The sequence below is a fragment of the Mesoplodon densirostris genome, chromosome 19 (assembly GCF_025265405.1).
Source record: "Mesoplodon densirostris isolate mMesDen1 chromosome 19, mMesDen1 primary haplotype, whole genome shotgun sequence".
Taxonomy (NCBI): Eukaryota; Metazoa; Chordata; class Mammalia; order Artiodactyla; family Ziphiidae; genus Mesoplodon; species Mesoplodon densirostris.
In genome coordinates this window covers 51980239-51995751 of record NC_082679.1, presented here as the reverse complement: position 1 = coordinate 51995751, position 15513 = coordinate 51980239, and the positions used below count along the sequence as shown (strand labels likewise).

The following is a 15513-nucleotide window of genomic DNA, read 5'->3' as shown; positions in this document are numbered from 1 at the left end:
AGTACATCTACCCTCTTCCTCCCTCCCTTAAGTATTCAATTTCTTTCCTGAAGCAGAGCTTCCATAAATATTGCAATATTAAGGACTAAATTTTAATGAATACAAATCAGAGGAAATGAAGGAACATTAACTCCCATTCAAACCTTCCTTTAAAAAAAATGTGTTTCCAAGTTATATTTTTAACTTACCCCATGATTCTCTTTAAAAAACTGAACACAAAATCTCTCTGCTAATGACTTTATTCATAAATCTATAATGGAACTCAAAATAGCAAAGAACATGAAAAAATTCAGGTTAATATTTGTCAACCAAATACATCAAAGAATATATTTACTTTTCATATAACTAACAAAAATGTCTAAAATGCACACATGACAATACACATACTCTTCACTTCGCAGAATTTCAAAGTAACAAAGATCTGCTTAATTCAGTTGGCCAGAATAGCCCATTTATACTGACAAATACATATAATTCAAAAGAAATCAAACGTAATTGATAAAGTAACGATCTCATGGTTAATCTTCTGGTAAAGTGCTACTTTCATACTGAAAAAAAGAATGAAAATTAAAAAATTTTTAATGTTATACCATCATTCTGAAAGTGTTAAAATTTCTCTTCAGTACTCACTACATTCATCACATTCACATGTCCACGTTATGAGACCATAAACATTACTTTGCAATTTAAAAAAATCTTTTTGTTCACAGATTATTTCCCAGAAGTTAAAAATTACACACCATTGCTAAGTGAAACGTTTCATTCATATAGGAGTGTTTTAGACACAATAATTTTTCATTTTTTTAAACATGATCTTTGGTTCGAAGCTGTCTTGATAGCCTTTCTAGTTGGATGGTTGTGGTTAAGTAAAATATTTATAAAACAGCACAGTAGCTTCATTTGAACCACAGAAGTAAACTGGATCGATGGCCTAAAGGCAATGAATGGCATGTATCAAGATGTCTGGCATGATGAATTCCACATATCCATAACTGACATGGTCAGTATTAAAGGAAATCAGTGTTGCTGAGTAGTGGCTCACCTCCTTTCATCAAAGACCTCTATCAATTCATTAACAGTATTAGCTACTGAGAGAAAATTAGTTGGAAAAAAATCTAATCTGAATGAAGGCACACGGGTGCAAATCTTAAGCAGATAAATAAGACCAACTGCATAAACTGCATATGCAAGCATGGGTGTGTCCACCCCATGCTCATACACACTTCTCATGTTTGAGGTTGAATATCATCACTGCATATATTCTACCACATAGAAAACTCTATGTCTGTGAGTGTATATACCCTAGAGGTCAGAACTAGCTGACGGCTTTCCAGAAAAAATGAAACTTTAAATGATGCAAAAGTTGGCCTTTCCTCAAAATAAAAGGTTTTAAATTAATACAAAGGGATGCAATACCAATGGAAACTGCAAGATGCCATGAAGTTAAATCTCAGAAAGGACAAGTTCAACTTCATAACTGAAGGCTGCTGATGATTTCTTCTCTCTCTCCTTGAATAATCAAATGCAAATGCCTTTTAGCAATGGTAGCATTCAAATCCCACAAAAAATCAAGTAGTGTGCCCTTAAGGAGCACCTCCATTGGCACAAACTGTAAAACCTGCTGGGGTGCATCTGAGTTAACCAAAGCGCTCAACAATTCATTCACATTCTGCAGATACTGGAAAACTGGGTTTGGAAGGTCTTGATAACCAACACAAAGCAGGACTGCACAAGTCTTCAGGGGCTCGGAAGATGTGGGACAAGAAAACGTGATGAATCTAAAACAGCTGTGGAGTACAAAGATCAAACCAGCCATAAATCTTGTAAAACAAGAAAGTACAGGCAAAATCATAGTATCTCCTGTATGAAGCTGCTGCAATGAATATAGAAGGCAGTCCAAAAATAACTGCTGGTAAGCTGGGTCTCCATCATGAAGCAATGAACAGCTAAAAGTCATGAGTTCAGCTGACTCCAAGAGTTGAACTTCCAATGGTATATGTATTTTGACATGTTGGAGAGCTGGAAAACCCACAAGCAGGCACTTTACTTGGTTGCTGGGTTCTACATCCTGCTCATCCTGAAGGCATTTTGTAAGGCTAAACAACTCAGAAAATACCAATTCTTCAGAAAAAATGTGACAAGAACAACAATACTGCTGTTTTGGCCTAAACTTGGAATCCAAATTCAAGGCTCCTCCCAGTGACTTTTCAATTGCTTCATTAAGAGCCTTTAAAATTTCACCATCACAGAAAGGAGAACTGTTTACCCTTGGCAGTTTCTTTCCCTGTAAAATCTGCCATAAGTGACACTCAAGATTGGAAGCTGTCCCTTCTAAAAGAGCACTTTGCCCAGGATGATATGCAGCATGTTCTTCAGCCCAACTATTAAAGTACCCTTTGGCCACCTTATCTTTCCATGAAAGGCTTTCCAGCATTTTCCTTTCATTGTAGGTTTTAAAATATCTGTTCCTCTGGCCAAACCATTTTGTATTTGTACTACAACCAATATTAGATTTTTTCACTAGCCAATTATTTCTGGAAAGAGGCTTCAATTGAAACTTTTGCATGAAATACTGAACAGCATAGTCCCTTAAACTATTCAGCTTTGCTTGTTCCCCTTCTCCCATGCACTCAAACAGACGAATGTTCTCAGAAATAGTCTCTAGCTGGTATTTATGAAAGAACACACAACATTCTTCATGTCTTTTAAGAAAAGATTCGGGAATCATGTGATGGGGAAAGAGAGCTTTCCTGGTCATTTCAGGCCCAAAATTCAGCACCATCTTAGATAAAAGAGGATAGATTGCCTCTCTTCCCTTATAGTAGAGACATACCACATAGACTTCTGAGTTTCCTGCCTTGCTGGTAGCAGGTTTGAAAACATGGACTTTGTCAAAAGAACAGTTTAGCAGGTACATCAGGTTTATGGAACAATGTTCAAACAAAGTAAACATCTTCAGAACAAAAGAGCCACCACTTCCAAGAGTCATCAGAGCAGTGACAGCTTCACAGTAATGCAAAGAAGAGACTAAAGCTTCTTGTTCACCTGGGTTTCCTTGGCAATCAAAACTTCCATCTGCAGTGATGAAGTGAACGGTAGCCATGCTGCTTATGAAATTCTGAAGTCCAGTCAGATATTTCAAGGTCATGATATCGCCGGTGTTATCTGGACCAAAGTACCAGCAACGCAAGGTATTTGCAATAAGTCGGTCATCCATAATCATCATAAGATTGTCATTTGCTTCATGGTATGGATTCAAAGTATTAGCCACCCAACTCCAATCACAGGGGAATCGATGGGATTTTAAGTAGTGATTGAGACTAGCTATAAAAGCTCCAGGAGCTTCACAAAGGTGTAGAGAATTCAGTTTTCCATTCTGAAAAGCTTCCTGTGGAATAAGTGGAAAGCTACACAAAATTTCATGAAACTTACACCAGGCTTGAGTACAAAGTTCAGCGTTCACAGATTTCCTCACATGAGAAATTATTTTCCCAGCTTTATTAGTGAAAGCCGTGTGCTCATGCCACTCATCCAATTTCTTATCACTCAGGAGGTTTTTCACTTCGTTTAGGGAGCTCTTCAAATCAAGAAACACATTGAATTCCGTGTGGTCAGAGGTGAAAATCTCACTGGAATCTGGTAACTGCCACTCATTATTAAGTGGCTTGCCATAAGAAAAGTTCTTGGCAAAGAGTTCAAAAATATCAGCAAGAACATCTGGGCTGAATGTCTCAGGACTTGAACCCAGTGGGAGCTTTCTGCACTTACTCATTTTCAAATTAAATTAAAATCTAGAAAAAGAAAACACACAGTTAAATGAATCAAATTTATTAGTGAGTGAAATCTCATCCACAGCAAACTGGATCACAATCACGACAACCCACAAAAAATGGGAAGACTAATGTCAGCACAATTCATTACATGATGAGGCGATCTGGAATGAAGAATAAAGGCTTTGCTATCCGATAGACCTGGGCTCAAACCCCAGCACTGCCATTTACAGCTTAGTAAGTGGCTGTGGGCAAATAACTCCACATCTCAGTTTCTTATTTAAAAAATTGAGGTATCATTTTTTTTAGATGAGGATAAAACATGCTAGCATATAAAAAGCATATACCAGAGAATATTCATCAGCGAATGGCAGCTCTTATTGCCAAAATAATGCACCTAGCTCCTCTCCAAAGTTCTCCTCTACCCATCACTGAGACACTGCCCACAGGGCCCCAAACACTTACTTAGACTAAGATGCATCCCTGAACATGACCTTTGATCAAAATCTAACAAGTGACTTTTAGCTTTTTTTTAGCTCCCTCCAAATCTCACTTCCTTCCAGGAGAGGTTCCTGCACCTGAACCCAGCACTGGTCCTGTTACCAGACCTCTCTGCCACCACCCACTTACTAACCTACGAAGATTGCCAAATATGTCCTCTGTCCAGATCTCACTCTCTTGCTAAATCACACACTTGGGTGGTACCAAATCGCCTTTACAGGCTACCAGCAAACACTCATCACCATATTCCTTGTCAACTGTGGTGTACCTGACAGGTTAGCCTCCTGATCAATGTTGAAACTGACCTATAGTTCACCCTGGCATGTCTCTAAACTACAGATTCCTGCTTTATATGGTTGGTCAGACAGCTCCATGCTTGTATCATAAAATATTATTTTTTTGTCACAAAAACTTAATACACTTTGATAGAATAATTTCAAACTGAAGAAATATCCTTAATGAATATACAAATTACAAATAGTAACCCTACATTCTGTGTTCTAACACTGCCTAAGAAACCAAAAACATCTGTCCAATGGAAAGGGATAGGGGTACAAGAGAAAGAAGCAAGGCTTAATGGCATAGTGTTGGAAAAGTTCTAAATTCCAACAGATACAGCAATGAGTATTACACGGTACTCGTTGGCACAATGTTAATCAACAGGTGCTTCAGTTCATGACTACTGCATTTACTTTGCATATTCAATACATTCTACACCAGTCTGAAGATTAAAATGGGAGATAGAGGTGAGCGAGCAATACAATAAACACAATAACAGCCAGAAGACTGTATTCTATTAGCATTTGTACTCTTAACACACTTTTTTCATCCTTCTACATTTTGTTTAAATTATTTACAAGTCTGTCTACTCTACTAGCTTGTAAACTTCTTAAGGTAACAAGTATCTTCTTAGCCATTTGTTTGCCACCATATATTTACACATTGCACAAAAATTGTGGATAATAGTCACAGTTACCCATTAATATATTTTTCTTACCTTAGATTTTTTTTTAACTGTTAGAAGCTATATTTAGACAAACTTCTGAAAGATGGCAAAAAGGAGGCATTCACTAAAATCCTAAATAAAAGTAAATGAAAGTTTACTACAACAAGTTATTCTGTCCTAATTCACCCTTTGCTAACTGGAAACTACAACTTTTAGATTTCAACTATATTCTATTTTGGAAAAAGTCTGATTTTAGTCATTAACTTCACATACTAATTAATGGTTGTAGGTAAGCTCTGAAATCTTACTTAAGCTAATAGGTAATTATTTTCACAGGAAAACAACTAAAGTGATTCAAACACTCCATTGTTCTTCCTGACTATACTTGTGGAACACAGACCAAAATTATATATTATATATTTATATATAAATTGTATATTATATTGAATAATGTTCAGGTCAATAATCCACAAATTATCCAAACATTGTTTCCTACTATCAAATTCCCAGAATCCAACTGCTTCTCACCCACCTCCAGCTATCAGCCTCCTGATTGCAGACACTGTCAACCCTCTCCTGGATTACTCCCATAGCCTTCTCACTGGTCTCTTTGCTTCCACCCTTGCCTCCTACATTCTATTCTGAAACATACCCACCACAGTAACTTTGTAAGACCTAAGTTAGATTGTATCCCTGCTCTGCTCAAAACTGGGCTGCAGTGGCTCCCCATCTCAAAGTAAGGGCCAAAGTCTTTACAGTAGCTTACAAGGCCCTTGAAGATGTCTGTCCTCCACCCCCACTCCGTCTCTAACCTAATTTTCTAGTACTACCCCTCCTACTAATTGTGTTCCAGCCACACAGGCTCTCTTGCTGCTCAGGTAAGACCTCAGACACACTGCAAGGGGGAAGTCTATGCACGAGTTAATCCCTCCGCCTGGAATGCTCTTCCCTCATATATCTGCATAGTTACTTCCGCTACCTCCTTCAAGAATTTACTCAAGTGTCACTTTCTCTGTGAAGCCTACCCTGACTTCCTAATTTAAAATTGCATCTTGCATTACCAATGGTAAAGTAAAGGTAAGAACCTTGCTGTATTTTTTTTTTCTTTTTTCCATGGCACTCTTTTCCGTCGAACACATAATTTACCTATTTATGTTTACTGTCTTCCCAAAACTACAACCTAAGCTCCACATGGCAGGGATCTTTGTTTTCTTTACTCACTTATCATTCCAAGAAGTTAGAACCGTAAGCACTCAGTACACAGTAAGCACTCAATAAGTATTTATCGAATAATTGAAGGGATATCAGATTAGCACAAAAGGCACTCCTCCAGTTCTGGACGTCTTAACAATGCACTTCAATGTCACTCTAGCACCGCAATGCTTAACAACAAAAATGCTTGTGGTTTACAGGATATAAGGGGAAAGTTTCCAGTATGTGTTCCTCTGTCCCTCTCATTAAGCACTCCAAAGAGCTTTGTAGCATTATAATTCTGCTACGAGGGTCAGTATTACCATTCTTGTTTTGCAGAGTCGAGTAGGAAGTCATGTAGACCCCCTGCTCAAAGCCACGAAGGGAATTCCCCACGAAGGAAATCCCCGCAAAATTCGCCGACCTAACACAAAACCCGCAAGACCTCACATACAATTGTTACTCCTCCAACCAACACTTAAACCAAAGAGTTTTACAAGTGTTTCCGCCAACTCCTCCTCCTCCTAGCAACGGTGAAAAAAATGCCAGCGCTTTACTTTGGGCGAGGAGCACCCAAGACCTAGTTTCCTCTGGTGGAAGTGAGTCCCAAGCTCCATTCGAGCGGCCCGGTCCCTGACCCGGAGGAACTTCAGTTCCAGCCTCTGCCTAACCCACTGGAAAGTCGAAGGAAGACCCGGGCTCGGAACCACGGCCTGGATTACCTTCGCTCACGCCCACCTCAGCCCCCAGAGTCTAGAGAGGCTGCGCTTCACTCCCTCTCCTCACTCGAAGAGGGCTTTCTCCACTTCCGCTCGTGGGGATGATTTCCGGGAGCGTCGCTCCTTCAGGCCTTCTGTGTCCCCGACACAGGGAAGGGAGGTGGCGCGCCGGGAGGCCGGGAAGGAGGCAGGGACCCGCCTTCCTTACTCTACTGCGGCAGGACACGCGGAGCAGAAGCACTCCTCCAGGCAGCGCCGCCGCCAAAAGTCTGCAGACAGCGGCCCGATAGCCCTGACACACGCTCTACGCATGCGCCTCAAGGCCCGGCTGGCGTCACACGTCAACGTTACGCACGCCGGCGACTCTCGCAGCGCCGAGACCTCGGCTCTCTAGGTTTCGTTTCTCCGCGGGTGCAGAAGCTGGGAAACTCCAGCCTCCTCCCCAAGGCTGCTATGGCAACTGCGCGCACAGACCGATCGTCCTTTGGCCCCGCCCCCTCGATAGTGGAGGCGTGGGATGGGGCGTGGCCAACCTGTCCGGGACACGCTGGCCCCGCCCACCTGGGCCCCGTAAGGCAGAGGTTTTCTTTTGCCGTTGGGTAGAATTGAACTCCTAGTACTGCTTGACTGCAAACTGGTGCTCAGAAGAACATGAGAAAAGCCGAGCTAGGGAAACTACGAAATAACACTCTGTTATCATAACATATATTTTTAAACCAATAAGAAAAGATAACCTCAGAAGAAAAATGGGAGATTTGAACAGGCCATCCAAAAACAGTAAAATAGCCAATAAGGATATAGTACAAAGTTGTTTAACTTAAAAAAAAATAATTAGAAATGTTTTCTTTTCACTCAACTTAGCAAAGATTTTAAAAGATCGATAATGGCAACTTTTGATGAAAATATGGAGAAACAGGTTTACATACTGTGAGGGAGAGTGAAAATTGGTACTACCTTACAGAAGGCAAACTTTAAAATGGCCTTGCACCTTAGCCCAGCTATTCCCACTCCTAGCAATTTATCTCTAGAAAACAAACAACTGGCACTTACTTTGGACAAAATGTTTATTACAGCACCTTAATGACATCAATAACAAAACCTGGTTACTCTCTAAATGTCTGTTATAAGGAAATTAAATTCTTTATGGTACATCCATATAATGAAATACTATGCAGCCATTAATAGGCCATATGTGCCAACAGTATTGTGTGAAAATAGAATATAGAACTGTGTGTAGAGTTTGATCCATTTATGTAATATATATATATACACACATATATATGTATATATACACATATATGTATGTGTGTATATATGTCTATATATGTATATGTATATATATGTGTGCATGTGTGTATATATATATATATATACATTTTTTACAAGTCTTGCAGGACATGCATCAGTGGAGAAAAAAGTCTTTTCAAAAAAACGGTGCTAGGACATTTGGATATCTATATGGAAAAAACTTTATTTGGACTCTTACCTCACATAATAAAAATAGATTTCATTTGGATTGCCAATCTACATTTTAAGGATCAAACAATAACTCTTTTAGCAGAAAATATAAGAGGATACCTTCGTAACCTTGAAATAGGCAAAAAGTTTTATAACAGGATGGAAAAAGCACTAATTATAAGGAAAAAATATATAAATTGAACTACATTAAAATTAAGAATGTTGGGCTTCCCTGGTGGTGCAGTGGTTGAGAGTCCACCTGCCGATGCAGGGGACGCGGGTTCGTGCCCCGGTACGGGAGGATCCTGCATGCCATGGAGCGGCTGGGCCCATGAGCCATAGCTGCTGAGCCTGCGCGTCCGGAGCCTGTGCTCCGCAACGAGAGAGGCCACAACAGTGAGGAGCCCGCGTACCGCAAAAAAAAAAAAAAAAAAAAAAAAAAAAATTAAGAATGTTTATTCATCATAAGACAGCACTGAGAGTGAAGAGGCAACCTATAGAGTGAGAGAAGATATTTACCATACGAATATGTGACAAAGGACTTGTATCCAGAGTATATAACTCCTACAAATAAATGAGAAAAGATGTCCCAGTGGAAAAATGGGCAAAGACCAGAACAAAAACTTCAAAAAGATGGTATCCAGAAGGCCAATAAACATATGAAAAGATGCTTAACCTCATGTTTTGGGGAAAATGTAAAAAAAAACAAAATGAAATACAATTACACATCTACTAGCTAAAATGAAACACTGAAAATATAATTGTTGGAGAGTTTGAGGGGAGACCAATGGAAAGCTGTTTGTAAGAAAAAGAGCTTCCAAGATCTTCCAAGCTCACGGGTTGTTTGCCTTTTTCAATTTTTTCGAGGTATAATATATACAGTCAAATGTTCAGATCTTAAGTGTACTACTCAACCACTTTTGCCAAAGGCCTATTAAATATTCCAGAAAGTTCCCGCGAGCCCCTTCCCAATCTCCCACCCCCAAGAAGCAACCATTAATCTGCTTTCTAACACTATAGTTTAGTTTTGTCTGTTCTAGAATGTCATATAAATTCTATCATTACAGTTTATAATTTTTAGTTTCCAGCCCCTTTCTATTCAGTGTAATTTTTTTTTATATTGTAGGGGAGAAAAAGAATCTTTCCCTTCTACCCTTCTAGGTTCTTGGCTGGGGCTCTGTAACAAAAGATACATTGACGAAAGAAAGGCATATAAATTTATTAATGTTTTTGTGACATGGAAGCCTTCACAGGGAAATGAAGATATGAAGAAACTGTTTTTATACTAGGATTTTGGGTTTGTTTGTTTTGTTTTTTTGTTTTGTTTTTTGTTTTTTTGCAGTACGCGGGCCTCTCACTGTTGTGGCCTCTCCCGTTGCGGAGCACAAGCTCCCGACGCACAGGCTCAGTGGCCATGGCTCACGGGCCTAGCTGCTCCGCGGCATGTGGGATCTTCCCGGACCGGGGCAGGAACCCGTGTCCTCTGCATCAGCAGGCAGACTCTCAACCACTGCGCCACCAGGGAAGCCCTGTTTGTTTTTTTAAAATAAATTTATTTATTTATTTATTTGGGCTGCATTGGGTCTTCGTCGCTGTGCTCGGGCTTTCTCTAGTTGCGGTGCACGGGCTTCTCATTGCAGTGGCTTCTCTTGTTGCAGAGCACGGGCTCTAGGCGTGGGGGCTCCAGTAGTTGTGGCACACGGGCTTTGTTGCCCCGTGGCATGTGGGATCTTCCCGGACCAGGGCTCAAACCCATGTCCCCTGCCTTGGCAAGCAGATTCTTAACCACTGTACAACCAGGGAAGTCCTATAATAGGTTTTTATACTAGGACCTGAGTGTTTTTATATAGGTTTGATGAGAAGTGGAAAGTCGTGGGAAAATGTGACAAATAAGTATGAGCTAAGAGTGGCAAACTGGGAGAAATTGAGCAAGGTATGTTCATTTAAATTCCTGTTGGAGTCCTTCCATCTTTGGAGATAAGGATGTTTCTTTCCTCCAGGCATAGGGAGGGCATCTCTCACACAAGGTTCTTATGACCTGCTTCAGAGCAAGGTCAGACAGTCTTTCCTGCACCTACTATTTCTTAAATTCCTTTAGCTTAAAGTATTCAGTATGCCAAGAGACCATATTTGGTGGTAGTGTGTTCTGAACCCTGACAACATTCATCCATGTTGTCTTCTGTATCTGTAGTTTGTTCCTTTTTATTGATAAGTAGTATGCCATTATATGGATAGACCACAGTTTAATTATCTATTCTCCTACTGATGGACATCTGAGTTCTGTTTCCAGTTTGCGGCTATTATTAATAAACCTGCTGTAAGCATTCCAGTACAAGACATTTTGGTGAGCATATGTTTTCTTTACTCTTGGGTAAATACCTAGCCATCATATGGCTGTGTAATGAAGTAGATCACGGTTTCTCAACCATAGCATTATTGTCATTTTGAGAATCACCAAGGGAGATGTACGTGGAACTCTTCAAGCAACCCCCAAACAGTTTTCTAAAGTGCTCGCACCATTTTACATCTCTACCCACAGTATGTGAGCATTCTGGTTGCTTCACATCCTCACCAAATTTTGGTGTTGTGAATCTTTTTTATTTTAGCTATTGGTGGGAATTGGTTGCTTTTTACATCTGATTCTTAATAAATAGTCATTAAAAACTAAAAGCTGTGGATATTGTTCTTTCATGGGACCAAAGACTAGATAAAGGATATGTAATCTCTTAAACACAATCTCTATGTTCCCCACAGTTTATAAATATTATCAGGAATATTCCAAATAACAAAGCTTATAGTGAGCCTGTCTTTACTAAAATAATCACATTAACATTTTTTGAGTACATAATATGTGCTAAGCACTGAAAACTGCCATTTTTCATTTCCTCGTCTCAACAGCTCTATGAGGTCAATATATGTATTGCCCCCCCCCTTTTTTTTTTTGCGGTACGTGGGCCTCTCCCTGCTGTGGCCTCTCCCGCCGCGGAGCACAGGCTCCGGACGCACGGGCCCAGCCGCTCCGCGGCACGCGGGATCCTCCCAGACCAGGGCACGAACCCGCGTTCCCTGCATCGGCAGGCGGACCCCCAACTACTGCGCCACCAAGGAAGCCCCTGTCCCCATTTATAAACAGGGAAATCAAGGACCAAAGTGATTAAGCAATTTGCTGAAGGTCATGCAGTCAGTCAGTAGTGGAGTCAAGGTTCGGACCTAGGTCTGCCTGACTTCAAGGCCAATCTGTTCTGCAGAGAATTCCTAGAAATTGCCTCCAGTAATTTAAAAACAACTTTATAGTCCACATTCATGGCCAGAAATGCTTACAGTAGGCCAGTAATTTAATTTAAAAAAATAGATGAGTTTTATTCATTTTGTCCTAAAAGCAGGAAGGTAGATTGTCGCAAAGTTTTTGGAAAAGATGAAATATAATGAATGAATGAAATTAGTATTTAAAACTTTGAAAAGTTCAAAGAAAATAACCAGGCCCTGCACTAATGTATTTGCAAATTCGTATTAAAATGCAGTTATGTGAATGCATTTAGTTTCAACTTTTTAAAATATATTTTGATGATCATACACAGTACCTGAGTGGAAGCTAGCTACAATTAGTTATTCTTTCTAGTTCCTGAGTGTTCCTTATATTCAACTGGCATGACTACAACATAAGTAGCATCCAAGAATTAAAACAACTGGCTCCCTGGCCTCTACTCTGATTATAATTCTCTGTCAAAGCAAACAAAAACTAAACTGCTTCTGTGATCATTTATCACCACTCAACTTCCTGAGTCTCTAATTACATCCTCAGATTCTGTGAGGTGACAATGTACAAATCGTGGTTCCGAAACCCCAGAGGGAGTTTTCTGGGGTGATGGAAATGCTCTATATCTTGATAGGGGATTTAGGTTAAGAGGTATATGTATCTGTCAAAACTCATCAAATGGTACAATTCAGATTAGCATTTCAGTAAATATAAATTCTGCTTTAAAAAAAAAGAGCCACAAACAAATATTGAGCTCTAGGTTAACCATTTGCATGCTGAAATGTTTAGGGGAGAAGTATAGTACATCTGCCCCTTACTTTGAAATGCGCTACACATAAGATGGGTTGATGGATGGATAAAAGGACGGATCAATGATAAAGTGAGTATAGCAAAATGTGCACGACTGTAGAATCTAGGTGGTGGACACGTGGCTGTTCCCTATGTAATTCTTTCAGCTTTTCTCTTTTGAAATTTTTCATAATAAAATATTTGGGGAAATAAACAGAGATTCACAGCATGAAAGGCAAAAATGGCATCTCTTTCCACTAAAAAACAAATACGTACATACAATGAGTATCTAGTACTTCCCATTAAGGCAGTAAAGGGAGCCTCTAAGTGAGCTTTAGGTGAACAGCTTCAACTTGGTGAAGACCAGGTGAATGTCTTTATGGCTCAGTCATTTGACCCACTTATCTGACAGTGAACAGCATTCAGGCTTGGTTTTGACCATTACACAATCTTAAACTGTTCCTATTCTTTGTCACATACTGTTCTGCTTCCTCTCTTCCTTCCACATGGAATGGACTTGTTGTTCAAAGGCAGCAAACTAAGGGAACACTGACACTGAAATTTCAGAAGTCAATAAAGGTTATAAACATGATAAGTCTTCCAACTTCCCTCCTGATGATCTTCCCCTAGATCTTTAAATTGTATTCTGATCAAAATTCTCATGCGGCACCTTAAACTGTCAAAATACAATGTTAAAAGGAGAAAATATAGTAAAAATTATAACCAATTTGTGTATTCAGCCATTGGTTAGAACTTGTACATGGTGGTATTTGTGGAAAAGTGCTTGAAAACCACAGCCTATAGTCTATTTTTTTTTCTTACTGTTTGGAAACTAAACAAAAATTATTAAAGCAAATCAACTAATTTTTAAGCATAAATGCAAGAATTTTAAATATCTGATCATTAAAGCAGTTTTTGTCTATCTTTGGTGCTGTAAACACAGCTAAACTTCATTTTGCATTTTAAAATACATTCAGGACTAAAACTAAATATGAAATGTCTTCCATAAAATTTATTTTTTAACAATTTGGTTTTTTTCTCATATAGTTAAAGTTAACTAAACAGAGTGAGTCACTTGCTAAAGGAAAAGTCAAAATGTGTTTTTTTGTTTTTTGTTTTTTTTTTTGCGGGACGCGGGCCTCTCACCATTGTAGCCTCTCCCATTGCGGAGCACAGGCTCTGCACGCGCAGGCTCAGCGGCCATGGCTCACAGGCCCAGCCGCTCCGTGGCACGTGGGATCCTCCCGGACCGGGGCACGAACCCGTGTCCCCTGCATCGGCAGGCGGACTCCCAACCACTGCGCCACCAGGGAAGCCCAAAATGTGTTTTTATATGTTATGAATAGCATTCAAGATTATATTTAAATGAACTTTAAAACAAGATTTATAATAGTCATTGATAATCTGCTGACCTAAAGTATGTTTTTACTTAAAATTAATTCTTTTATTTTTGTAGAAATGACCAAAATGACTTTTTTTTTTTTAATGTAAGGGTTTAAGAGAGGATATATATTACCATGAGATGGTCTCAGGAGGTTAAAAAAAAAATTGGTTGGCAAACACTGACATGTGGAATAGAATACAAGACATGGCCCACCCTTGAAGCATTAAGCAATTCATTGCAGACACAAGATGTTAAAAAATAAATAACATTATACAACTAAGTACTATATTGTACAGTATAGGTTAAGTGTTGTAGGAGTCTAAAGAAAGGGGGAACTAGTAGGGAAAAGATGGGGAAAGAGACTTTAATTTTTCCCTTAAAAGGATGCTATTACTTGGGAAGAGGGAAAATAACAGGTGAAAAAACAGGGAAGAGGAAGGATAATTGCAGAAAAGGGACGGAAAGTTAATAAGATTAAAATGCTATATAGGTGGTATCTTAGTTCAGGCTGCTATAACAAAATACCATTGACTGGGAATCTTAACCAATGGAAATTTGTTTCTCACGGTACTGGAGGCTGGGAAGTCTAAGATCAAGGTGTGGGCAGATTTGGTTCCTGGTGAGGGCTCTCTTCCTGGCTTGCAGAGGGCTGCCTTCTCACTGTGTCCTCAAAAGGCAGAGAGAGAGTGAGCAAGCTCTCTGGTCTCTTCTTATAAGGGCACTAATCCCATCATGGGGACCCCCCTCTCATGAACTCATCTAAACTTAATTACCTCCCAAAGGCCCCACCTCCAAATACCATCACATTGAGTGGGAGGGCTTCAACATATGAATTTTGTGGGGACACAATTCAGTACACAGCAGGTAGTGAAGAACCAGAGTATACAGGACCATTGAAGCCAGACTGAGGTGCCAGAATCTGCAGCAATAGAACATGGTCAAGAAGAAAAGAAATAACTAAGTTTGGTTCTTAGAGAGTTAGGGATGGTAGAGGAATAGCCAAGCAGAAATATCCTGGAGGGAGTTTGAAATCAATGGGTGGCTGAAGTTCAGGTGAGAAAATTGGACTGAGGTAACACTCAACCCTGTGAATTTTTAAGTACTTTGTTATTATTATTAACATTCATTATGATACTTGATTCAGAAGTGAAATCCATACCAGAAGTTGTTAAAAGCACTAGCCCTGGGGATTCTTTCTGTTAATAGCTCACCTAACACTGTCCCTCCTTGGGCTCAATACGGCTTCTCTTTTTGAATGGTTAAGCATATCAGCTCTAGCATCTGAGCGCCTAGATAAAAATCTTCACCTACTAGCTCTGTGACCTTGGGCAAGAAAGATCTCCAAGGGTCTCACTGAGGATTAACAAATGAATGTAAAGTGCTTAGTACAGGGTTTTTGCACTTAGCCCGTATCTGACAAATGTTAGCTGCTCCTGAAAAATGTCTATTCTGGAAGATAGGATGCTAAATTCAGGCCCTCCTTGCAGAGTGTTCCTTCT

General features: G+C 39.7%; 2 protein-coding genes across 2 annotated transcripts in view; both read right to left on the bottom strand.

Moving 5' to 3' along the window:
• HYDIN (HYDIN axonemal central pair apparatus protein) overlaps positions 1-7216 on the bottom strand; it is a 445256-nt gene extending 438040 nt beyond the window's left edge. The window contains exon 1 of the mRNA XM_060083501.1: positions 7131-7216. The gene's annotated coding sequence lies outside the window, so the exon portion shown is untranslated. The remainder of the gene's footprint in view (positions 1-7130) is intronic.
• Positions 299-7218, bottom strand: CMTR2 (cap methyltransferase 2). Its single transcript, XM_060083502.1, has 2 exons — positions 7131-7218; positions 299-3791 (listed from the first exon to the last, which is right to left on the bottom strand). Exon 2 carries the CDS (start codon positions 3770-3772, stop codon positions 1472-1474), a length of 2301 nt encoding a protein of 766 aa, XP_059939485.1. The 5' UTR covers positions 3773-3791; positions 7131-7218; the 3' UTR covers positions 299-1471.
• Positions 7219-15513: the final 8295 nt, after the last annotated feature.